At 47.3% G+C, this 26398-nt stretch overlaps 1 protein-coding gene across 1 annotated transcript in view; it reads left to right on the forward strand.

Annotated features, from left to right (window-relative positions):
* The window catches only part of C7H11orf80 (chromosome 7 C11orf80 homolog), a 57842-nt gene extending 37417 nt beyond the window's left edge, over positions 1-20425 (forward strand). Inside the window, exons 13-16 of the mRNA XM_038408410.2 lie at positions 399-494; positions 15205-15322; positions 16867-17150; positions 20278-20425. Of these exons, the coding sequence (XP_038264338.2) occupies positions 399-494; positions 15205-15322; positions 16867-17150; positions 20278-20331 (552 nt within the window). The 3' untranslated portion in view covers positions 20332-20425. The remainder of the gene's footprint in view (positions 1-398; positions 495-15204; positions 15323-16866; positions 17151-20277) is intronic.
* The last annotated feature ends 5973 nt before the right edge of the window (positions 20426-26398 follow it).

A 26398-nucleotide genomic window follows, 5' to 3' on the forward strand; every position in this document is an offset into this window, starting at 1 on the left:
GGAAGATCACCAGATGGCACTGTCACACAGTCTTCCAAATTGTTTTTGTGCCCTGTGAGCAAGTTTTTAGTATTTGAAGAAATGCCGTGATACTAGTGTTGTGATGCCACGGTTCTTGGAGAGATGTCATGGCAGGTGGCAGAGAGTTTGCTATTTGCTTTGTTCTCCGGATTTGGAGGCAACCCTTGGGCTTCATTGCTCCCCCCAGAATTCTGCTCCCCCCTCAGCAGAGGGATGAAAACATCATCATTAGATGAAGTGCTATTGTAGTGCTTGTAAGGATAAATGTAGCTTAAGGCCTCTTGCAAACCATGGAGACATGAGAACTTTTCAAAGGAGAGGTCTCAAGAATCCAAAGGACCTTTCCCCAGGTGACTGTATTCTATTAATGTGTCCAGGTTTCAGATACCCCAGAGCTAATGGCAGCCATTCAAACAGCCTTTGAAAATGTCACTCGGAAGCGACTGATGCCCAATGGCACATGCATCACAAAAGTAAGTCAGTTTCACCCTGTGGCTCCCTCTTTGAGGCCCTGTATACTGATCTGTGTCTATCTGTCACCTGTCACCATACATATCCACCCACCCACTAACTCCATGCTCATGACCATGGTATGTGAGCACCTTTTAGTCATCAGAGATAGCAGAGATGGAAAGTGTCTGCTGAATCCCATGTGGCCGGAGTCCCTACAGACTATTCCCTGTGGATTGTTCCATCAGAGATGGAGACACCCCACATCAGATCCCATCTACCCCATCCCTCTCTGGGACCCAGGGTAGGATTACCCCCTGTAAATTTTCCCCCAGGACCTTGTTCAGCCGGTTTTCAATGCCCTTCAGTCTTATATTAGAAAAATATCTTCATTCTGCTATCACCTGCTGCTGGGAAAAAAACAAACAGTTACTCTCTTGTATTGTAACTGTTGTTCTGCAAGATATGAACTCCACTCAGGTGTGTGTGCATCCAGAACTCAGAAGTCAGAGAACTTTCCCTAGCAATAACCATGGGGTGGTACTCATGCCCTATGGCCCCCTAGTCCCTCCCCAGGCTGTTTAAGGGCTCCAACCCCCCCTTATTCCTTCACACCAAACATTAAATGGTAACACTCCAATGCAGAGGGGACTGAGGGTGGGGCGTGGAAGACACCTCTTCACCCACATCTCGAAGAACAACAATTACAGTCCAGGTAGGTAACCATTCTTCTTTGAGCAGGTGCAGACGTGTATTTCACTCAGGGGACTCACAAGCCAAGTTAAGGGGCAGGGCTCTGAGTCTACTTAAAGAACAACTGCAGCACTTGCCTTCCCAAAATTTTCATCTGATCTAGATGCAGCCCTAATAGCATAATGCTTGGTAAAAGTATGTATGGCAGACCAAGGAGCTGCCCTGCAAATGTCCAATATCGAAACATCATTGAGGAAGCTGATTAATATTGCTTGGGCCGTTTTGTTCAGGCTGTGCTTTCGTGGTATGTATACCGAGCTCAGCCATCCCTGTAGGCAGCACATATGTAATCGAGCGTGTTTTACTACAAAGGTGGCGGCCGCCATATGTCCCAGTAGTTGAAGGCAGGTGTGTGTTGATACCCGTGGGCTGTTTGTGACAACTAATATGAGAGTGGTCAGTGCGCGAATCTGGTCACTGGTGATGATGTTTTGGCCTCTACGAGTCTAGGTGTGCTCCAATAAAATCCAATTGTTGTACTGGTTTTAGAGTAGATTTCAGCATAGGCGCTGACTCCGTGGGTGCTCCTGGGCTGGAGCACCCACAGAAAAAAAAATAGTGGGTACTGAGCACCCACTGGCAGGCTCCTTCTCCCCCCAGCGCCAGGTCCTGCCAATCAGCTTTTCCGTGTCCCCCGCAATGCCTCCCACTGGCTGCCATCAGTTGTTTGGCGGCATGCTGTGGGATGAACAGGGGGCGGGCCTGGGCAATGCATGGCCCAGATGCAGGGAGTGGAAGGGACGGGACCAGCCCCTTCCAGTCACTGAGACGCTGTTCTCCAGCCCTGTGCGACAGTTGCCTGAGAGAGCATGGCTGGGGAGATGACTCCCGCTGCCTGCCAGGGCTCGGGTGCTGTGGTCCCTGGCAGCCAAGCTAGGCAGGGAGTGGAAGCCAACTCCTCCCCAGACAGGCTGTCAGGCAGCTGCCAGGCAGACTGCAGAGCAGCAACTGGGAGGGGCCGGCGTTAAAAACGGCTCCCTCCTGTTCCCCTTCTGGACTCCTGGGGAGCAGGGAGAGCAGCAGAATGTGCCGAGAGGGCAGGCACAATGGGAGGACAAAGCCCCCCACAGGTAACATGGGGAGGGGAAAGTGTGGTGGCCCCGGGGCTGGGTGCAAGGGGACACACACGTGACTGCCCTTTTGCTTGTGCCCCCCCACTATGGGGAGTCACCAGTTGAATATGGGGCATCCTTGGGGGAGGGGGTGGAGCAGGGGCAGGAAGAGGTTGAATAGGGCATTGGGGGAAGGGATGGGCCCTAGGACAGAGCAGGGGGTAGAGCACCACCTGGGAAATCTGGAAGTCGGTGCCTATGGATTTCAGTTTCTTAATTTATTATCTGAGGGTGTGAAAGAGGGTAATATTCCTCTGGGGAATATTTATTGTTTCTACTTGAGTAGGTCCTTTCAGTGGGCAGTTGTCTAGGTACTGGAAGATCAATATTCCCTGTCTGCGCAAATGCACCACTACTACTGCTAGGGTTTTAGTAAAAACTCTCAGGGCCGTCAAAAGTCTGAAGGGTAGCACTCTGTACTGGAAGTGGTCTTTTCCTGTTGTGAATCGTAGGAACAGTCTGCATGCAGGATGGATGGTAATATGAAAGTATGTCTCTTGTAGGTCGAGGACTGAGAACCAGTCCCCCTTTTCCAGTACTGGGATCATTGAGTTTAATGTGACCATATGTGGGTACGGACAAACTTGTTAAGTTTTCTGAGATATAATATGGGTCTCCATCCACGGGTTTTGTTTTGAGTCAGGAAATAGTAGGAATAAAATCCCTTCCCCTTGTGTTGTGTTGGAACTTGTTCCACAGCACCTAGTTGCAGAAGATGATTCACTTCTTGTAGTAGAAGGTGCTCATGAGAAGGGTCCCTGAAGAGGGACAGGGAAGGAGGATGGGTAGGTGAAATGAAAATAAAAGGGATGGTATAACCTGTGTGGATGATCTCTAATACCCAGTGGTCTGTGGTGATGGAGGCCTGCATATGACAAAATGGTCATAGTTGATGACCAAAGGTCTGGGTTGTTTGTAGTATTGGCACTGGTTGGGGGAGGTCAGTCAGACCCTTGATCAACGTTTCAAAATTGCATCTTGGCTCATGGTGCTTGGGACGCCACAGACTGAGACTGGGAAGGATAACGTCTCTGTGGCTGGTGTCTTTGTCTCTGGTTATCGAATTGTCTCTGTTGTTGTTGCAATATATTGTCTCTGTTGCGGGAGTATGGTTGGTGTCTCCTCCTTCTGACTGGGGTTGTGTAAATGCTGAGTGTTCTTAGTGTCACTCGTGAGTCCTTCATGGAATGTAGGACCTCATCTATCTTGGTGGAGAACAGCTTACCCCTATCAAATGGGAGGTCTTCTACCTTAGTTTGAAGTTCCCTCAGGATTCCCAAAAATGAAGGATGAAGCACTGCACATTACTATTGCTATTGTGCATGCGGCCGTGCATGAGGCCATGTCTGCAACATCGAGGGATGCTTTGGGTGCTGTTCTGACTACGAGCTGTCCCTCGTTAATGATGGAATTGTTCCTTCTTGTCCTCTGAGATTTCAGTGTAATTATTGTGGTTTTATGTTGCTAGTAACTCTGTGTAGTTGGCCGTGCGGAATTGCAGAGTTGCCGAAGAGTAGACTTTCCACCCAAATAGATTTAATCTCTTCCAATCCTTGTCTTGGAGCGTGGATCAGGATTGTAATTGTTTACCCCATTGGTTGCCCCCATCCACCACTAAGGGTATGTCTACACTATGAAATTAGGAATTTCGAATTTATAGAAGTCGTTTTTTTATAAATCGTTTTTATATAGTCAATTGTGTGTGTCCCCACACAAAATGCTCTAAGTGCATTAAGTGCATTAACTCGGCGGAGTGCTTCCACAGTATGGAGGCTAGCGTTGACTTCCAGAGTGTTGCACGGTGGGTAGCTATCCAACGGTTCCCGCAGTCTCCGCCGCCCATTGGAATTCTGGGTTGAGATCCCAATGCCTGATGGGGCAAAAACATTGTCGTGGGTGGTTCTGGGTACATGTCGTCAGGCCCTCCCTCCCTCCCTCCGTGCAAGCAATGGCAGACAATCGTTTCACGCCTTTTTTCCTAAGTTACCTGTGCAGATGCCACACCACGGCAAGCATGGAGCCCACTCAGCTCACTATCACCCTGTGTCTCCTGGGTGCTGGCAGACGCGGTTCTGCATTGCTACACAGCAGCAGCAACCCATTGCCTTGTGGCAGCAGATGGTGCAATAGGTCTGATAACCATCATCATCATGTCCAAGGTGCTCCTGGCCGCCTCGGTAAGGTCGGTCAGGAGCGCCTGGGCAGACATGGGCTCAGAAAATAAATTAGGAATGACTCGACGAGGTCATTCTCTTTAGTCCTGCCAGCAGTCCTATTGTACCATCTTATGGTGAGCAGGCAGGAGATGAGGATGGCTAGTAGTCCTATTGCACCATCTTCTGCTGAGCAGCCAGGAGATGTGGATGGCTAGCAGTCCTACTGCACCATCTGCTGCCAGCCAAAGATGTAAAAGATAGATGGAGTGGATCAAAACAAGAAATACACCAGATTTGTTTTGTATTCATTTGCTCCCCTGTCCCTCCCTCCATGAAATCAGCGGCCGACAATCGTTTCAGTGAGGTCTGTCAGGGGCACCTTGAAAAATTTAATGGAGATTCAGTCCTGCCTGAAATACCAGGGGTAGGGATAGCTCAGTGGATTGAGCATTGGCCTGCTAAACCCAGGATTTTGAGTTCAATCCTTGAGGGGGCCATTCTGTGTGACAGTTGTTTTTCTTTCTCCTTGATGTAGATTCATAGATTCATAGATACTAAGGTCAGAAGGGACCACTCTGATCATCTAGTCCGACCTCCTGCACAGCGCAGGCCACAGAATGTCACCCACCCACTCCTATGAAAAACCTCACCCATGTCTGAGCTATTGAAGTCCTCAAATCATGGTTCAAAACTTCAAGGAGCAGAGAAGCCTCCCTCCAGTCAACCATGCCCCATGCTACAGAGGAAGGCAAAAAAACCTCCAGGGCCTCTCCAATCTGCCCTGGAGGAAAACTCCCTCCCGACCCCAAACATGGCAATCAGCCAAACCCTGAGCACATGGGCAAGATTCACCAGCCAGATACCCAGGAAAGAGTTTTCTATAGTAAATCAGATCCCATCCATCTAATATCCCATCTCAGGGGATTTGGCCTATTTACCCTGAATATTTAAAGATCAATTACTTACCAAAATCCCATTATCCCATCATACCATCTCCTCCATAAACTTATCGAGTAGAATCTTAAAACCAGATAGATCTTTTGCCCCCACTGCTTCCCTTGGAAGGTTATTCCAAAACTTCACTCCTCTGATGGTTAAAAACCTTCGTCTGATTTCAAGTCTAAACTTCCTGGTGGCCAGTTTATACCCATTTGTTCTTGTGTCCACATTGGTGCTGAGCTTAAATAATTCCTCTCCCTCTCCTATATTTATCCCTCTGATATATTTATAGAGAGCAATCATATCTCCCCTCAACCTTCTTTTAGTTAGGCTAAACAAGCCAAGCTCCTTAAGTCTCCTTTCATAAGACAAGTTTTCCATTCCTCGGATCATCCTAGTAGCCCTTCTCTGTACCTGCTCCAGTTTGAATTCATCCTTTTTAAACATGGGAGACCAGAACTGCACACAGTATTCTAGGTGAGGTCTCCCTAGAATAAATAAATAAAGGTGTAAAGCCACCCTTTTGTTGATTTTAATTCCCTGTAAGCTAACCCTGTAAGTCATGTCGTCAGTCGCCCCTCCCTCTGTCAGAGCAACGGCAGACAATTGTTCCACATCTTTTTTCCATGCAGACGCCATACCAGGGCAAGCATGGAGCCCGCTCAGATCACTGTGGCAATTAGGAGCACATTAAACACCATGCGCATTATCCAGCAGTATATGCAGCACCAGAACCTGGCAAAGCAAAACCGGGCGAGTAGGCGACATCAGCACGGTGACGAGAGTGATGAGGACATGGACACAGACTTCTCTCAAAGCACGGGCCCTGGCAATGTGGGCATTGGTGCTAATGGGGCAGGTTCATGCAGTAGAATGCAGATTCTGGGCCCGAAAAACAATCACAGACTGGTGGGACCGCATAGTGTTGCAGGTCTGGGATGATTCCCAGTGACTGCGAAACTTTTGCATGAGTAAGGGCACTTTCATGGAACTTTGTGACTTGCTTTCCCCTGTCCTGAGGCACAAGAATACCAAGATGAGAGCAGCTCTCACAGCTGAGAAGCGAGTGGCAATAGCCAGGTGGAAGCTTGCAACGCCAGACAGCTACCGGTCAGTCGGGAATCAATTTGGAGTGGGCAAATCTACTGTGGGGGCTGCTGTGATGCAAGTAGCCAAGCAATCAAAGATCTGCTGATATCAAGGGTAGTGACCCTGGGAAATGTGCATAGTGGATGCCTTTGCTGAAATGGGATTCCCTAACTGTGGTGGGACCATAGACGGAACCCATATCCCTATCTTGGCACCGGAGCACCAAGCTGGCAAGTACATAAACCGCAAGGGGTACTTTTCAATAGTGCTGCAAGCACTGGTGGATCAGAAGGGATGTTTCACCAACATCAACATGGTTATCCTTGTGGACCCAGCCTACTCCTTAATGCCATGGCTCATGAAGCCATACACAGGCACCCTGGACAGTAGTCAGGAGCTGTTCCACTACAGGCTGAGCAAGTGCAGAATGGTGGTAGAATGTGTATTTGGACTTTTAAAAGCGCTCTGGCGTAGTTTACTGGCTCGGTTAGATCTCAGCAAAACCAATATTCCCACTGTTATTACTGCTTGCTATGTGCTCCACAATATCTGTGAGAGTAAGGGGGAAGACGTTTATGGCGGGGTGGGAGGTTGAGGCAAATTGCCTGGATGCTGGTTACGCGCAGCCAGACACTAGGGTGGTTAGAACAGCACAGGAGGGCGCGGTGCGCATCAGAGAAGCTTTGAAAACCAGTTTCATGACTGGCCAGGCTATGGTGTGAAAGTTCTGTTTGTTTCTCCTTGATGAAACCCCCCCCCTTGGTTCACTCTACTTCCCTGTAAGCTAACCACCCTCCCCTCCTCCCTTCATTCTCCGCTTGCAGAGGCAATAAAGTCATTGTTGCATCACATTCATGCATTCTATATTAATTCATCACACAAATAGGGGGATAACTGCCAAGGTAGCCCAGGAGGGGTGGTGGAGGAGGGAAGGACAAGGCCACACACTACTTCAAAAGTTTAAAACTTTAAAACTTATTGAATGCCAGCCTTCTGTTGCTTGGGCAACCCTCTGGGGTGGAGTTGCTGGGTGGCCAGAGGCCCCCCCACCATGTTCTTGAGCATCTGGGTGAGGAGGCTATGGAACTTGGGGAGGGGGGGCGGTTGGTTACACAGGGGCTGTAGCGGCGGTCTGTGCTCCTGCTGCCTTTCCTGCAGCTCAACCATATGCTGGAGCATATTAGTTTGATCCTCCAGCAGCCTCAGCATTGAATCCTGCCCCCTCTCATCACGCTGCCGCCACCTTTCAGCTTCATCCCTCTCTTCAGCCCACCACTTACTCTCCTCAGCCCGCCACCTCTCCTCCCTGTCATTTTGTGCTTTCCTGCACTCTGACATTGTCTGCCTCCACGCATTCATCTGTGCTCTGTCAGTGTGGGAGGACAGCATGAGCTCAGAGAACATTTCATCGCAAGGGCATTTTTTTCACCTTCTAATCTTCACTAGCCTCTGGGAAGGAGAAGATCCTGTGATCCTTGAAACACATGCAGCTGGTGGAGAAAAAAAAAAAGGACAGTGGTATTTAAAAAGACACATTTTATAGAACAATGGATACACTCTTTCATGGTAAACCTTGCTGTTAACATTACATACATAGCACATGTGCTTTCATTAAAAGGTCGCATTTTGCCTCCCCCCACTGCGTGGCTAACCCCTCCCTCTTCCCCCCTCCCTGTGGCTAACAGCAGGGAACATTTCTGTTCAGCCACAGGCAAACAGCCCAGCAGGAACGGGCACCTCTGAATGTCCCCTTAAGAAAAGCACCCTATTTCAACCAGATGACCATGAATGATATTACTCTCCTGAGGATAACACAGAGAGATAAAGAACAGATGTTGTTTGAACGCTAGCAAACATACACTGCAATGCTTTCCAACTACATGCTACCGGCCTGGAGTGGTAAAGTGTCCTACCATGGGGAACGGAATAAGGCTCCCTCCCCAGAAACCTTTTGCAAAGGCTTTGGGAGTACATCCAGGAGAGCCGCGAATGCCAGGGCAAATTAATCATGAAACACGATTGCTTTTAAACCATATATACTATTTAAAAAGGTACACTCACCAGAGGTCCCTTCTCCAGCTGGCAGGTCCGGGAGGCAGCCTTGGGTGGGTTTGGGGGGTACTGGCTCCAGGTCCAGGGTGAGAAACAGTTCCTGGCTGTCGGGAAAACCAGTTTCTCCGCTTGCTTGCTGTGAGCTATCTTCCTCGGTCCTTTGGTTTCCCCAAAACCTGCTTCCGTGTTGCCTCCATCTCCATTGAAGGAGTCAAACAACATGGCTGGGGTAGTGGTGACTGAACCCCCTAAAATGGCATGCAGCTCATCATAGAGGCGGCATGTTTGGGGCTCTGACCCGGAGCAGCCATTTGCCTCTCTGGTTTTCTGGTAGACTAGCCTCAGTTCCTTAAGTTTCAGGCGGCACTGCTTCAGATCTGTTATGGCCTCTGTCCTTCATGCCCTGGGAGATTTTGACAAATGTTTTAGCATTTCAAAAACTGGAACGGAATTCTGATAGCACGGATTCCTCTCCCCATAGAGCGATCAGATCCCGTACCTCCCATTCGGTCCATGCTGGAGCTCTTTTTCCAATTCTGGGATTCCATCATGATCACCTCTGCTGATGAGCTCTGCACTCACCTGCAGCTTGCCACACTGGCCAAACAGGAAATGAAATTCAAAAGTTCGCAGGCCTTTTCCTGTCTACCTGGCCAGTGCATCTGAGTGGAGAGTGCTGTCCAGAGCGGTCACAATGGAGCACTCTGGAATAGCTCCCGGAGGCCAATACCATCTAACTGCATCCACAGTATCCCAAATTCGACCCGGCAAGGCTGATTTCAGCGCTAATCCCCTTGTCGGGGGTGGAGTAAGGAAATTCCGATTTTAAGAGCTCTTTAAGTCGGAAAAAAGGGCTTTGTCATGTGGACAGGTGCAGGGTTAAATCGATTTAATGCTGCTAAATTCAACCTCAACTCCTAGTGTAAACCAGGGCTAAGAAGTTGGGCTGGGGGTGCGAGAAGAGGAAGGCCATGCCTTTATTTGGTATGTAATACTTTCTGTCTGCATGTTTGCAAGTTGGAGGGATGGTGGCCGGTGTTTGCCACATTGTTTCTGCTGGTTCCATCAACGCATCTGTGACACTGTATGGAATATGGGAGACACTTTATGATATTGATACCAATATTATAAAATTGCAAGGAATCTGACTAGAGATGCCATGTAAGGTATCTGAAAATGTTATGATTTGCCAAGTATAATAATCTTGTTTATATCTTTGTATTGTGAGATATAGATGTTTATGGTTGTGACGTTCCCCTCTGGTGTTATCTGGACCGGTGATCTGCTAGGTCACTCCAATCCTTGACTCTGGGAGCCAGCCTTACCCTGCTCTTCTGTGAGAACCCCCACTCCTGGGTTGTTCACGCACAGCCTCTGGCATGTAAGCTGCTACCAACTATTTACAAGCAAATGACACTAGCCAATATCTCCAGTCCCAGACACAACCCTAGGAACCTCCGTATTGCAGTGTTCAGTTATGCCCACTGGACGCCACAAGCTTATATGAGTTCATCAATTTAACAAAAAAATTGATATGTACCAAGCTTGTTGTTACAAGGGGAGCCTCTGATATGCTTCAAACCAAACACACTACTTCAGGTAGAACAAACAAATTTATTAACTATAAAGATAGATTTTAAGTGATTATAAATCAAAGCATAACTAGTCAGAGTGGTTACCAAAAGAAAATAAAAGATAAGCACGCAGTCTAAACTCTCAACCCTATTAGACTGGGCAGCAACTAGATTAAGCAGTTTTTCTCACCCCACTGGATATTGCAGTCCTTAATATACAGGTTTGTTCCTTAAACCTGGGCCAGTCTCCTGTGTTGGAGTCTTGTCTTCTTCTCCTCAGTGTCTTGACTTGCAGCATAGGTGGAGGCAGGAGAAGGGCCCAGTATGTGTCCACTCTGTCTGTTTTATACTCTCAGTCCATGTGCTTGGAGAGCACAAGTCTAGGCATGTCTGGAGGGCATTGCTGAGTCTCCTCAAGCAAGGTTGAGCAATTCCCCTTGTGTGGCCTCATGCAGGTGAGTCATTGCATTGTAGTTCCCTTGCTGGGCAATGGCTGTTGATGGGTTGTTTGACACCCCTCCCAGGCATTGGTTACTTTCCTTGCTGTTGCCTCAGGGGAGCCAATATCTGGCTGAGTCCCCAACTTACAGCATGCTTTAGTGACCACCATATAACACAATTCTCATAACTTCATATGCATTAATGATACACATATATGGATAGATAAATGGCTTTCAGCATATCATAACCTTTCCCCTGATACCTTACAAGGCATGCTTTATATGTAAGATCACAATTATATGAAAATGAGGAATATGGGGGTTACACTATGCTCTCCCAAGGTATAGAATGTCACAATGGTATATCTGACAGGTTTCAGAGTAGCAGCCGTGTTAGTCTGTATCCGTAAAAAGAAAAGGAGTACTTGTGGCACCTTAGAGACTAACACATTTATTAGAGCATAAGCTTTCATGAGCTACAGCTCACTTCATCGGATGCATCTTTTTAATGGTATATCTGTATTTCAAAACTTGTACTGTGTTTCTGGGTGACATCCCCATACAGATTGACATCAGCAGTGCCTAGCCTGTTTGATGGCCCATCAAGGGTCATCAGTTGTAGAAACAACCCATTGAAAGAAGCCAGGGGCTACACCTTATGAGTCAGCAGGACTTGTAGGAGCATGTGTATGGATAGGGGACTCCAAGGTTTTTCCATGCCATGTGCTATGAGTTTGTGTTTGGGACAAAGGAAGTACCAAACACATGGCAAAGGATATAAAAGACAGCTGCATCATCTCCATCTTGTCTTCAATCCTCCTTCCCACTTCTGGAGTAACTTCTCTACAAATTTAAGCTCTGAACAAAGGACTGAATGACCCCATCCAAGCTGCATGTGTTCCAGAGGGACTTTCAAGCCAGCAAATTCACCAATACTGCTGAGAACCTGATATATGAACTTTGAAGTCCGTGTATATATCTGATTGCTTTACCATTGAAAATCGCTCTTCTTGTTCTTTCTTTTTTCTTTATAATAAACCTTTAGTTTTAGACACTAAAGGATTGGCTGGCAGCATGGTATTTTGGGTAAGATCCAAACTAATATTGACCTGGTAATGTGACTGACCCTTTGGGGTTAGAAGAACATTTTGCATAGTGAGTAGAGTTTTTAAATAACTTCTCACTGTACTGGAGCTATGTGCTGATTGGAAGCCAGAGAACTGGAATGCAATAAAGGGGGCTGTGTGATTTCTTTTTTCAACTTCTTGATAACCAGTGTGGGGGATCAGAAGCACAGTTTGTGACTGGTTGGTGAGTTTAACTTCAGTGTTAACCACCAGTTTTGGGAGTATCTGCTCTTCCTTTTGCAGCCTGAACAAAAGCCTAACACTAATACCAAAAGTCCAACACTTCTTACAATGGTGGACAAATCCAGGAAACATATGCTCAGGGACCCCATTCCAGCAGGATCCACCATCCATACTGATCACAACGGATGCCTCACCGATTGGCTGGGGCACCCACCTAAACCAACATACAATCCAAGAGAATCCGCAGTGACACATTTACACATCAACCTGCTTGAATTATGCACAGTTCGCAATGCATGCAACCATTTCAGAACAAAACAATAAGAGTCATTGATGGACAACATTGTATGTATGTTCTACATAAACCGACAGGGCGCAGCATGATCTCACTCCCTATGCACAGAAGCCATAAAACTATGGAACTGTTGCATAAAACACAACATCACCATTACAGCATCATACCTCCTGGGTCAGCAGAACATGCCGGTGGACACATTAAGCAGACAGTTGCCCCAAGAACATGAATAGGAACTGAATGACAACACAACACAACACATATTCCACATGTAAGGGTTCCCACACATTGACCTATTCACATGAAACAACAAATGCCCAAAGTTTTGCTCACGAGCAGGACTGGGAACACAATTCCTAAGGGATGGCTTCCTCATCAGATGAAACACACCTCTCCTGCAGCATTCCCACTGACACGGTTAATCTCCAGGGTAATACACAAGATATGAAACAACGAAGTCAAGGTCATACTTATAGCCCTGAAATGGCCCAGCCAGACATGGTTCCCATACCTGAGATGCATGGTGATCTAAGCACTATACACTCTCCCATGGTGACGGGATCTTCTCTCACAAGACGAAGGTCAAGTCCTCCATCTGGACCTGGAGAAACTTCACCTGAAGGCATGGCTCCTCCAGGGCACCAACATGAAGAATTAAGCTGCTCGGAACAGGTTAAACAGGTATTACTAAACAACAGAAAAACATCCACTTATGCAACATACCTACAGAAATGGAAGAGGTTCTCCATATGGTGCAGAAACAGATGCATAACTGCACTTACAGCACCACTTCATTTGATCTTGGAGTACATATTAGAACTGAAACAATCAGGACTTTCCATAAGTACGGTTAAAGTACACCTACCAGCCATAGCTGCTTTCCATCATAAGATCAATGGTGTCTCAATATTCACACACCCGTTCACAAAGCATTTCCTCACAAGTATAACCCAGAAATACTCAACCCCACACCAGCATGGGATCTAAACCTGGTCCTTAGAGGCCTTACCAAAGCACCATTGGATCCATTCATGACTTGTTCTCTACTACACCTCTCAATGAAGGTAGCATTCCTGGTCACGATTACTTCTGCACAAAGAGTAAGTGGAATAGGGGCTCTCATGGCCCACCCTCCATCTACCATATTCGTCAAAGACAAAGTGACACTACAACCACATGCAAAATTTTTCCCCAAGGTATCATCATCCTTTCATCTCAACCAACCAATTCACTTACCTACATTTTACCCTAACCCACATGGGACTGTACAAGAGACAATCCTACACTCTCTAGATGTTAGATGCGCATTAGCATTTTATCTAGATAGAATGAAACCATTCAGAAAATCACTGAGACTGTTCATCTCCACAACTGAATGATCAAAGGAATCCGCAATATCAAAACAAAGACATTCAAAATGGATCTCCAATTGCATCCACCTATGCTAACAACAACAAAAAAGGGAACTCCCAGTGGGGATCAGAGCCCATTTGATGAGATCAATGTCAACCTCAACAGCCTTTTTGAATAACCTACCACTCACAGAGATATATCGAGTCACCACTTGGGCATCCAAACACACATTAATTAATCTCTATGCAATAATGCAAAGCTCAGGCTCAGATGCGATACTAGGCCGAACGATGCTAGCACCAACTATGCATACAACTCCGCAGCCCATCCATCCACAGAAGGGCACTGCTTTACAGTCACCTGAAGTGGAGCATCCACAGGGATAGTACTCAAAGAAGAAGAGAGGGTTACTCACCTTATGCAGTAACTGAGGTTCTTCGAGATGTGTCCCCCTATGGGTGTTCCAATACTCACCTTTCTCCCCTCTAATTCGGAGTTCGCATTAAAGATTGTGTGGTAGGAAAGGAACTGAAGGAGTCAGGCCGTGCACATGCTAGATGAAGCGCTAATGGCACGGCAAGACAGCTACTGCACATGCACATCCTGACTAGGCACTGCTACCGAAAATCTCCCATCAACAGGCGCCGGGATGCACCAACACCTGAAGTGGAGCACCCACAGAGATACTCATCTCAAAGAGCCTCAGTTACTCCACAATGCGAGTAACCCTCTCATTCCTCTTTTCTGAGATATGCTCCTACTGTAATCAGGCATTTGGTAAATACCCAGGGAGCTAAGGACAGGCCAAAGAGAAGCACGGTGTACTGATAATGCTGATCTGTCATTACAAATCTCAGAAATCTACTGTGGCTTGGGAAAATCACTACATGGAAGTAAGCATCCTGAAGATTGAGGGCAGCAAACCAGTCACTGTGATTCAAAGCGGGGAGAATAGTAGTTAGCGTGACCATGTGGAACCCCATGTAATTGATGTACTTGTTGAGACGGAGACTGAGGATAGATCTCACCCCCCTCCCTTGGACTTGGGGAGCAGGAAGTACCATGAGTAGAATCCCTTTCTCCAGTTCCAAAGGGGAACCTCCTTTCTGGCCACTGAAACCTGGAAAGTGTGTGCAAAATCTTATCTAACTAGTAATAATAAACTAAACTTAAGGGTACTGGTAAGCTAGCCACAATAAAAACTATATACAGAAAAATCACAGCACTGTGGAATAAAGCCTGAGGAGAAAACCACTCTGACTCAAACCATGGGAGATGAGAAGGAACTAGGGAAGGGTGTAGTGAAGCCTTTAAATAGCCAGGGGAGAGGCTAAGGGGTCAGGAGGTGCAAGTGCTGCCCCATGTGTACTGTTAGGTAAAGTTCTCTGGCTTTGGTGCACTGGGCACACACTGACCTGAGCAGAATACACGTCTGCAACCACTCTGTGGGATAGCTACTCAAAATGCACTTGTACTGCCAGGCGTGCTGCTGAGAGCACCGTGCTTGGCTGTGGGGAGCAGTGCAGTCAGTTCTGCATGGCTGCTGGTGACATGCTGCACTTTTGCGTCAGTTCAGCCTCCCCTACCCAGTTCTCCAGTGTAGCCAGGTTGGCAGAGCTGTCCCCTGCTCATCAAACTTAATGAGGGTAACTTTCAACAGCAGGTACCTGAAAATGCTAACCCAGCCTGGCTCGCTGCGTGTGACTTACCAACAGCTGGCCAGAAGCTATCACAGGAAGAGGCATCTGACAGCATCAGTTCTGTCAATTCAGAGCCAGGTAAGAAAATGGGACCCTAATAGTATCAGCTATGATAGCTGACCTTTGAGAAACAGGACACACACAATTCCCTGGGCTACTTCCCCACAGCAGCCCCCACTTCCTCAAGCTCCACTTCACCCTTACCTCAGGGCCTCCTTCCTTGTGCCTGATATGGTGTGTACTGCTCAGTCTCTTCAACAGCACAACTTCCTCCCACAACTTCTGACATGCATGCCCACCTGACTAACTGGGAGGTTTTTAACTAGTTTCAGCCAACCCCTGATTGTCTCCACTGCTTTCTGGAAGGATCAACCTAGCTGTCTCCACTGCTTTCTGGAAGGATCTTAATTGGCCCCAGGTGTCTTGCTTAACCTGGAGCAACTGCCATTTGGTTACCATGGTAACAGGGATTTGTTTAGCCTGGGGCTAACATACCTGTTTCTCACTACTTTCCTATAACCATCTGGCCTTGCCCCATCACAACACAGCTCCTCCAGGTGATAGCCACCCAGACGCCCCACAAATCCTCTTTCTGGTGACCGCATTGGGGCTTGGATCCAGCCACCTTTGTACTAGAAAAGTAGATAAACAGGCCAGCAGTTCATAGAACAACCACAATCATATTGCCTATTATTCTTTGCATGACTGAATTAGGGCCCCTATTGTGCCAGGCTCTGCACAGACCCTCCCCAACTGAGATCAGACTCACATCAGACTGAGCACTGCATAGACCCACAGTGAGAGACAATCAGAATAGACAAAGAGTGGAGGGGAAACAAAGGCACTGAGAAGGAATGGACTTGCCCAAGGGCATGCCGCAGGCCAGTGGCAGAGTTGGGAATAGAGCCCAAGAGTCCTCTGCCCTGCTCCCTGGGATGGGCTGTCTCTACCCTTAACACTCCTTAATATCTTATTCCTTTCTCTAACCCCCTCGTCCTCCCTTCCCCACTGAGCAGCCCCATGATGGCTCCAAGATCATTTTCCTGTGCAGTTTCTATTTCCCTTACCACCAGCACTGGAGTTGATTGAATGGCCTGCTCTTATCTGCATTTACACATGCGCACAGTGGATTTTGCCAAGCATTCATCCATAGATTTCATGGCCAGGGACCATTCTGACCATCAGGCATGACCCCCTGGCCTGTATCAAACAGGCCAAAGAACCTCACCCAGTGATTCCTGCATTCACCATCAATCTTGTGGTGGAGCTAGACCAGATAATTCAGGGAGACATCCGGTCTGGATGTAAAGCCGCTAAGGGATGGAGAATCCCAACCATGGGGAGCTGCCCCGATAGGGAATCTCCCTCCTGGCTAAACATTTGCCCCTTATTCCTAATGTGAAGGTATTCAGCCTTCCAGCTGCTGGCCCTGCTCAGCCTGCGTCCACCAGATTCACGAGCTCCCTAGGATTACATGTGGCCTTTGCCAAGCCTGGCAAAGAGGTCCCATTCGCCTACAGCATGGTATGAGACACTGGGTAACTAGCTCTGCAGCATTTCCCAGCGATAGAACAATATAAGACAGTTATCGTGAGAGCATCATGTTCATTTTATGTTTACAGCCTCTCTGCTGGACAGAGCTGACTTGTGGGGAAAAATAAGTGAAACTAAGAGGAGGAAGACAGAAACCATGGAGAACAATGCAGGTGGGGCTCTGGAGCGAGAGACACCGGATGGCTTGCAGGAGAGGACGGATGATCTCATGACAGACTTTGGCAGCCAGCTGAGTTTTTGCCTGTGGAGTCCCAAGGAAGGAGTAGATGCCAGCATGTTCCTAGGTGAAAGAGAGGAAGGCTTTACAGCTGTATCAAAGGGCGGAGCCAGAAGCAGTGAGAATCTGTGGCAGGTTGGTCAGGGAAGAACCTCTCCAGAAATCAAACTTGGTTTGAGCAAAAGGGAAGGGCCAAACTTGATGGCACCCACAAGGCCATGTTCTCCAGTACTGAGGGGTGGTGTGGCCTGGAGGCAGGAGCATGGTTCTAATGTGCCTTCCCTCTCTACCTCACTTTCCCTGTCTGCAAAATGGGGATAACACTGACCCAACTACCAGAAGGAGCCATGGCTTCAGGTATAAATGTGTGTGTGACAGGTTGGATCACAGAAACCCCTTGGGAGCTGCCACTTAATGTGCCAAGACTACTTTTGTCCCTGCTTTCCCTGACAGCTTAGGACTCCAGAACCCTGCCTGGCTGTGCCAGACATGCTTGCTGGCCACAAACACAGACCCAGGTCTGAACCACGTCCCACAAACTGCAAGCTTAACTGAAAGCAGCTTAGGAAATGTTCCCGTCTTTAACACTCTGTGACAAAGCTCTGTCCTTGCCTCCTTGGGTCCCGCATTTCCTGGCAGATTTTGCTAGCCTCAGAGGCTCACTGTGACCCTACACAAAGAAAAGGAGTACTTGTGGCACCTTAGAGACTAACAAAGTTATTAGAGCATAAGCTTTTGTGAGCTACAGCTCACTTCATCGGATGGCCACCAAATGCATCCGATGAAGTGAGCTGTAGCTCACTAAAGCTTATGCTCTAATAAATGTGTTAGTCTCTAAGGTGCCACAAGTACTCCTTTCTTTTTGCGAATACAGACTAACACGGCTGCTACTCTGAAACCTGTGACTCTGCACATAACCCTTCTTTCTCTAGAGACATGGGTCACGGGCTACTGAGCCATTTTCATCATAAGTCAGCGAGGGAGGTGAGAAGAAGTTATCCTTCCTTGCACAGTCTCTGTTGTCTCCCAGTCTCAGTGATTAAACAGGGGGCAAAGGTGTGGGTGGGAGCCCGGGCCCACCCTCTACTCCGGGCTCCAGCCCAGGGACCCTAATAGTATCAGCTATGGTAGCTGACCTTTTAGAAACATGACATGTACAATTCCCTGGGCTACTTCCCCCACAGCAGCCCTCACTTTCTCAAGCTCCACTTTACCCTTAGGTAGCCCTCAGGGCCTCCTTCCTTGTGCCTGAGATGGTATGTACTACTCAGCCTCTCCAACAGCACAACTTCTTCCCACAGCTGCTGACATGCACACCCACCTGACTGGCTGGGAGGCTTTTAACTAGTTTCAGCCAGCCTCTGATTGGCTTCAGGTGTCCCAATCAACCTAGCCTTCTCCCTGCCTTCTGGAAAGCTCTTAATTGGACGCAGGGGTCTTAATTGACCTGGAGTAGCTTCCATTTCACTTAACCTGGTACCAGGGATTTGTTTACCCTGGAACTAATATATCTATCTCCCACTACTTTTCTATAGCCATCTGGCCTTGCCCCGTCACACACTCAGATGCCCAACTCCCAGTGGGGTCCAAACCCTATATAAATCCATTTTACCCTGTATAAAGCTTATACAGGGCAAACTCAGAAATTGCTTGCCCTCTATAAAACTGATAGAGACATGCACAGCTGTTTGCCCCCCCACCCCAGGTATTAACATATACTCTGGGTTAATTAATAAGTAAAAAGTGATTTTATTAAATACAGAAAGTAGGATTTAAGTGGTTCCAAGTAGTAACAGACCGAACAAAGTGAATTACCAAGCAAAATAAAATAGAACACGCAAGCCTATGTCTAAGAAACTGAATACAGATAAAAACCTCACCCAGTAAGCTTCCTTTTACAGACTAGTCTCCTTCTAGTCTGGGTCCAGCAATCGCTCTCCCTCCTCCTTCCCCCCCGTAGTTACAGTCCTTTGTTCCAGTTTCTTTCAGGTATCCTTGTGGGTGGGTGGAGAGGCTCTCTCTTTAGCCAGCTGAAGACAAAATGGAGGGGTCTTCCAGGGGTTTAAATAGACTTTCTCTTGTGGGTGGAGACCCCCCCTCCTCTCTCCTATGCAAAGTCCAGCTACAAAATGGAGTTTTGGAGTCACCTGGGCAAGTCGCATGTCCATGCATGACTGAGTTCCTTACCAATCAAGCCACGTTCCTGGGAAAGCCCAGATTGGCATCTCCAAATTCATTGTTGGCTTAAGGGCTTCTTGATTGGGCACTTACTGAGAATAGTCTTTTCTCAGGAAGCTGACCAACTGCTTCACTAAAACCTACTCAGAATCAAACAAGTATGCAGCCAATATTCATAACTTTTAATACAAAAATGATACATGCATACAAATAGGATTAATAGATTCAGTAGATCATAACCTTTACAGAGATATGTCACATGGCATATGTAGCATAACACATGTTCTAGTTATGTCATATATACATTCATAAGTATATTTCCGTAAAGCCTTATGGGGGGCATCGTCACAGTCTGGAAAGCATTTTGAGAGGCTTAGATAGAAGGGCTAAGGATTATCAATCAGGAGTAATATGTAAATATGGCTATGGGGATTTCTTTTCAAAAATCCTTCTAGATTATTCAAAAATCTGGGTTTGGTTTTCAGAGGAGAGCAAGGTGGGCTGGGAGTCTGGTGCTCAGCAAGGAGATTGGAGGGGGGTCTAGTGGGTTAGAGCACAGGGGCAGGGACTGGGAATCAGGACTCCTGGGTTCTAGTCCCAGCTCTGGGAGGGGAGTGAGATCTAATCGTTAGAGTAGGGAGGGTGGGAACCAGGATTCCAGGAGCCCACTGAGATCTGTGGGAATCACATACAATTAGTATCTTGGCCAAAGGGGCCTGTTTAGCACAAGGGAAAGACTGGAAGTTCTTTGAGGTGGAGACTTCCATTTACCGTTTGAAAAAGGCACCAGTCATTTGTGGTGCCAGGCTCTTGGTAGCCCAACATGAGAGCCCTGAAAGGGGCCTGAATTTGAGGGTGATGTCCAATCACTGTCTGGAAATGAGGGTCCTTACAGCATCTCTAGTTGCATGCTCAAAAAATGAGGCACCTGATGTCACTCTTTGCTTTGGAAGAGTTTGGCCTGGATATGTGAGCAGCACTTGGACATGGCCTCCAAGTGTTGCTGTAACCTCCCTCGCCAGTGGGCAGGATTCTCTGCTCCTGTCTAGTCACAGACCAATGCCTGTTTGTATTTGTCCCGCAGGGTGACCACTTGTGGCTGCAAGAGATTTCCAACCTTTCTGAATGGACATCCTGAAATGGAGATGCCCTTAGCCAAGGGTATGAGAACAGCTGTGCTCCCCCATGCAAACAAACCCAAATAAAGACCATCCGTTCAATGAGGTTCTTGTTCTTTATTGTTGGATGGCAGTAGGGCCAGGGGTTCTCAAACTGAGGGTTGGGACCCCTCTGGGGGTCACGAGATTATTACATGGGGGGGCATGAGCTGTCAGCCTCCACCCTAAATCCCACTTTGCGTCCAGCATTTATAATGGTGTTAAATATATAAAAAAGTGTTTTTAATTTATAAGGGGGGGTTGCACTCAGAGGCTTGCTATGTGAAAGGGGTCACCAGTACAAAAATTTGAGAACCACTGCAGTAGGGCCTAGGAGCCCTGATACACACTAGGACCCCTCTGTGCTGGGCACTGTACAAAAATGGAACAAAGTTGGTCCCTTGCCCCAAAGAGCTGACATTGTTGTATTAGAAGGAGGGAGGGTGGATGGCTTTGTGGTCAAGGGACATGACAGTGGTAGAGGACTCCTGGGTTCTTCTTTGAGTATATAGCCCGTGGGAGCTCCACCATAGGATGTTTGTGCCTGTGTGCTCTTGATTGGAGACTGCAAAGTAGTGCTCGTGGGCCTGCCCCTGTGCAGAACACCTCATCTTCTGAATGAGTGGTGGTGGGCTCAGGTCCTCCTCAACTGCCGGCAGCTCAAGACAGAGTCTTTGCTGTTACTTTCCCACTTTTGTTTCATCTCATGAAAGTCTTTCTTTATTTTTGTTTCATAGTTATTGACTTTTCTTTTTTTGTGGACAGAGTTTTTCTGCCTCCTTCTTCTGGAACCTTTGTTTGTGCTGGAGGGAGCACAATTTGTTATGCCCAAGACCCCAGGGTTTAAGCCCTGCCAGACCTGCTACAGGTTTTTTCCCCAACAGTGATGGACATTTGAGTTGCCTATGGTGTTTGGGGGACTCCCATATCCCCTCATAGTGTAGGGTCTGTCTGGGATTTAAGGGCAGAACCAAAAAAAAGATAGGGAGGCTAGACTAAAACACCTCTTAAGGGAATATGGCCTAGCTCTGGAGGGGTCCATTTGCTCCCCCGTACATCAGCCTCAACATTGCAGACCACTCTGGTCACTGGTCCAGCCTCATCTGTGACCACACACACAAAGACCTCAGAAAGGAAGAAGCACACCTTCCTAACCAGAGAAATGAAGAAAAAGGGTAGGTCACCCCATAAGACCCACTCTTGGGAGATCTCACATCCCTTAAAGGGTATTGTAGATGCTCCAGTTGAGTCAGGTACTGAGGTGTTGGTACTGTGTAAGAAGCCTTGTCTGGATAAGCACTCTACCGAACAACCTACCGCAGCAACACTGCCTGATCCTACATGGCACTGTGATACACAGAGGGCTACTATACATCCCTTGGTACCGGCTTCTTACTCAAGCTCTGAAGTAGACAGGACCTTGCATTCACCTTGGTACTGCAGCAGTCTCCATCTCACTGGTCCACAATTTCACGTCCAGTACTGACTCAAGCCTCGAGTATAGGCTACTACAACCCTCTGGTTCCTTCTAGGTTTCTATCATCTGAAGATCTTATCGTTTCAGATGAGCCTGAATCTCCATTACTACGGAGAGCTATCAGAGCCCCCTCACCGGTGCTGCTTAGACACCTGCAGGCTGAAACCCACCCAAGTCTTCAGCAGTCAGCACTGGGCATTATGCCTGAGGCACCATCTCAGGAGATGAATTATCAGACTTTGAGGTCTCAGTACAGGAATCCTAGTACTGTGCCATCCAGCTCCCAGGAATTCCTCTATTGAGAAGGATCCTAGAGAATCTGATAGGCACTTCAGATTCAGGGAGTATGACTACTGGGGACTCTTTCCCTATCCCCCCAATGTGATTACTGGGATCCTTGAAGCCAGTTTGGTGACCAGTTTTATTGGATGCCAAGAAGAGGTTACAGGCACCGTCCGGTACTGTCCCATCCATGGCCAACAGTTGTTCATTCCCCAGTACCATGCTCTTCTTCAGTACTAAATGATACAGAGCAGGAGCCAGAACCTCAGACTGAGGAGGTCTTGCCTCCTTCAGTCAAGTCCTCTTCATCTCCAGATGAGGTAGTAATGCCACCACTGCCCACCTATGTTGATGCTTTTAAAACATTCCAGGACCTCATGAAGAGGCTGGCAGACTCTCCAAATCCCCCTAAAGGAAGTCCAAGCGTCACAATATTCTTTGGCAGACATCTTGAATATTAATCTTCAAAGGAAGTTTGCCTTACTTATTAATGAGGCATCACTATCTCCTGAACGTACATTTTGGCAAACACAAAACCAGCCACAATTCCATCATTTGTAAGAGATCTGACAAAAAGTACTACATCCCATCAAAGGGAGTGGAACACTTCTCTTCCCACCCTAGCCCTAACTCCTTAGTGGTGGATGTACAACTTTGTGCAAAGTACAACTTTGCCACATATTCAAAATTTACACCCTTTATTGAACATTTGCCACAAGACCAGTTTCAGTCCATCATTGTGGAAGGACAGTTGGTCACAGAAACCTCCATCCAAGCTGCTCTAGATGCCACCAACACAACCTCCATATCCATGGGCCATAGCGATGGTCATGAAAAGAGCATCTTGCTTCCAGTCCTTGGGTCTTCTGAGAGAGGTACAGTCCATAGTTGAGGCTCTCCCCTTTGAAGGACCCAAGTGCTTCTGTGAGCATACAGACTGCTGTCTCCATGCCCTCAAGAAGTCCAGGGCTACGCTGCTGTCACTGGGAATCTACATGCTTGCAACAAAAAGACAATTTAGTAGGACTCAGTCTGCCCAAATAGTCAAGTCAATCCAGTACCATCAGCAGTCAACCTTTCCAAAGCCTCAGAAAGCCTTCAGGAGAAGGGGCAAGGAGCAGAAACAAGGACTACCTAATCTTTCTCGGTCGACAGTTTTGACACTTCAGACAAAGACATCAATCAACCCACATCACTGGATTCCCCTTTGTGCAGTTCCCACCTTTGGAGATTGACTGTCCCGCTACTTACCTGCCTGGGGACTCCTTACTTCAGACAAGTGGATACTAGAAGTTGTCTATCCACTTCCATTCTATCCCCCATACCACCCCACATTCCGGTCCCGCTTCAGGGACCCCCTTTTACCATAGGCACTGACACCCACCAGCAGCCAGCTCCCCCCCGCCCGCTGTTCCACAGTGTGCAGGAGGCACTGGGAGGGAGGGAGGAAGGGAGGGGGAAGAGCGGGGACGGGACACACTTAGGAGAGGGGGCGGAAAGAGGTGGAGTGGGGTGGGGCCTTGGGGGAAATGATGGAGTGGGGAAGGGCCAGAGATGGAGCGGGGACAGGAAGAGTCAGGCCAAGGGTGGCGGCTTGGGGGAAGGGGAGGAGTTGGGGCAGGGCCTGGGGCTGAGCGGGGGTTGAAGACCCCTGGAGAAAATTAGAAGCTGGGGCCTGAGTCTCTCCCAAAAAGCTCTTAAGGCAAGAGGTCTTATCCCTCCTTCTGGAGGCAGTAGAGCCGATTCCAACAGAGTTTGTTGGGAAAGGATTCTGTTCCAACTACTTCCTAGTTTCCAAGAGAGTCAGTGGGTAGAGACCAATCCTTGATCTTAGGAACTTAAATAATTCTAGCACAACACTTCAGAGTGGTGACATTAGCTACCATTCACCTATCCTTGGATCTAGGAGACTGGTTCGTTGCCCTCAACCTACAAGATGTCTACTTTCATGTAGTCATCCACCCATCGCAAAACTACTTCCTGCGCTTTCTAATAGGAACAGATCAATATGAATATTGAGTTCTTCTCTATGGACTCTTCACAGCTCCAAGAGTTTTTAAAAAGATCCTTTTTGTAGCAGAAACTTGCCTCCATCAATGAGGATCTCAGTATTCCCATATTTGGATGACTGGTAGATGAGGGGTTGATCACACCAAGAGGTCCAGTCAGCTGTGACCAAGGCATTAACCTTGTTTCAATCACTAAGATTTTGCATCAATCACAAAAAATCTATACTAACTCCGATACAAAGGATAAACTTCATAGGAACCATTCTGGACTCCACAACAGCAAAAGACGACCTTCGCAGGGAGAGATTTTCCACCCTCTCAGGCCTATTCTCAGTCCTACAGTTGAACTCACAAACAACCATGAGAGCTTGTCTTCAGCTCTTGGGCTACATGTCCACCTCCAAGTTTGTTACTCCCTATGCAAGACTATGCCTCAGGTGTTTCCAGATGTGGTTAAGAACATATATACCCCAAACAGACCCAACCCCTCTGTGACATTGGCAAACCAGGGGCCAACTCTTGCCCAAGACTTTAGGCCTCAGCTGAACACTGACAAATTCATTCCTGGAAATCAGTCCTGCTTACCTGTTAGTATGGTTAAGCTGGGTATTGAACTTGTATGAATGTATTTAGTCTCTATGGAATACTTTTAAGTTTCTTTATGCATTAATTTCACTTTTAATGTCTGTATCCCATGCTATATAAGGTGATATGTACGTTTTGCTTTATAATTGTAAAAATGCTTGCTCTGAACCTGTTGACCCAGTCAGGAGGAATGGTCCACCACCCATCATGACTAACCATCAAGACAGACTATCAAAACTAAATGGGCCATGTGGAACATCATGATACAAAGACTCGGTGAATGGCCTTCTCTGACCCATGAAGGTGCTACTGGAAGAAAGCCAGTCCCAGCATGCTGGAAGAAGGGGATAAAGCAGGGACACAAGAACATTTTCTCTCCCTTTTTGCTGTTTGGACTCTCAGAGTGCTGGAGTTAGGAAACAGAGGCAGAGATTCCCGTGGTCAACCTGGGTTAGCCCTCAAAGACATTCAGTGCTGACAGATTACCACAACTCAGTCACCTTTTGTAACCATAGACTGTAATTCATGTATGTATATATGTTTGCCTGCTTTAACCTGTCAATAACTCTCATTTCTTTTTCTAGTTAATAAATCCTTAGTTAGTTTACTATAGGATTGGCTACAAGCATTGTCTTTGGTGGGAAATCTGAGGTACAAATTGACCTGGAGTAAGTGACTGGTCTTCTGGGACTGGAATCAACCTGAATCTTTGGTGTAAGTTTATCGCTTACTACAGCTTGCCTGGGTGGCAAGATAGACTGGAATGCCCAAGGGGACCATCTGTAACTTCCTGGTAAAAATGTTATAGTGCTTTAAGAATTCACATCTGTTAGCGGATTGGTGAAATCTAATTATAGAACCTACCACCAGTTTGGGGTGTCTGCCCTGCTTTTTAAGTCTCTCTGTCACGAACCATTCCAGACAGCATGACACCCTCAAAATGGGTCACAGTGCTTCACAAGGTATTGGATTCCCTTATGTGGTAGAAGAACAGAATCTGTATGGGAACCCCATTCTCATGTCCCACACCATCAAAGATCCTCACAACAGATGCTTCTCTGTTAGGATGGGGAGTTCACTTACAGTGAAATACAGCTCAGAGTAAACGGTCTCTGCAAGAATTGATGCTTCATATCAACATCCTGGAGCAGAGTGCAGTTTGATATGCTTGCCAGTACTGCCTCCATGATATAAACCACCACTCAGTCAGATTAATGCTAGACAACAGGGCAGTGATGTATTACATCAGTGGTTCTCAAACTTTTGTACTGGTGACCCCTTTCACACAGCAAGCCTCTGAGTGCGACCCCCCTTATACATTTAAAACACTTTTTTATATATTTAACACCATTATAAATGCCGGAGATAAAGTGGGGTTTGGGGTGGAGGCTGAAAGCTCGTGACCCCCCCATTAATAACTTTGTGACCCCCAGTTTGAGAACCCCTGCATTACATCAACCTCCAGGCATAGCATGTCGCTAAGACACTGGAAATGGTGTATTTCCAATTAAATAGACATATCACCTGTCTATCTACCAGGCCTTCAGAATACAATTGCAAATTTCCTGATCAGACATTTCTGGCAAGACCATGACTATTTCTACACAGCGGTTGTCTAAGTGGGTTTTAGATTTTATTTTGACCTGTTATGAAAGAATTGGGGTACAGCCCCCCAGTCCCCGAGCGACAGCACAT

Source organism: Dermochelys coriacea, chromosome 7 (assembly GCF_009764565.3).
Source record: "Dermochelys coriacea isolate rDerCor1 chromosome 7, rDerCor1.pri.v4, whole genome shotgun sequence".
NCBI lineage: Eukaryota > Metazoa > Chordata > Testudines > Dermochelyidae > Dermochelys > Dermochelys coriacea.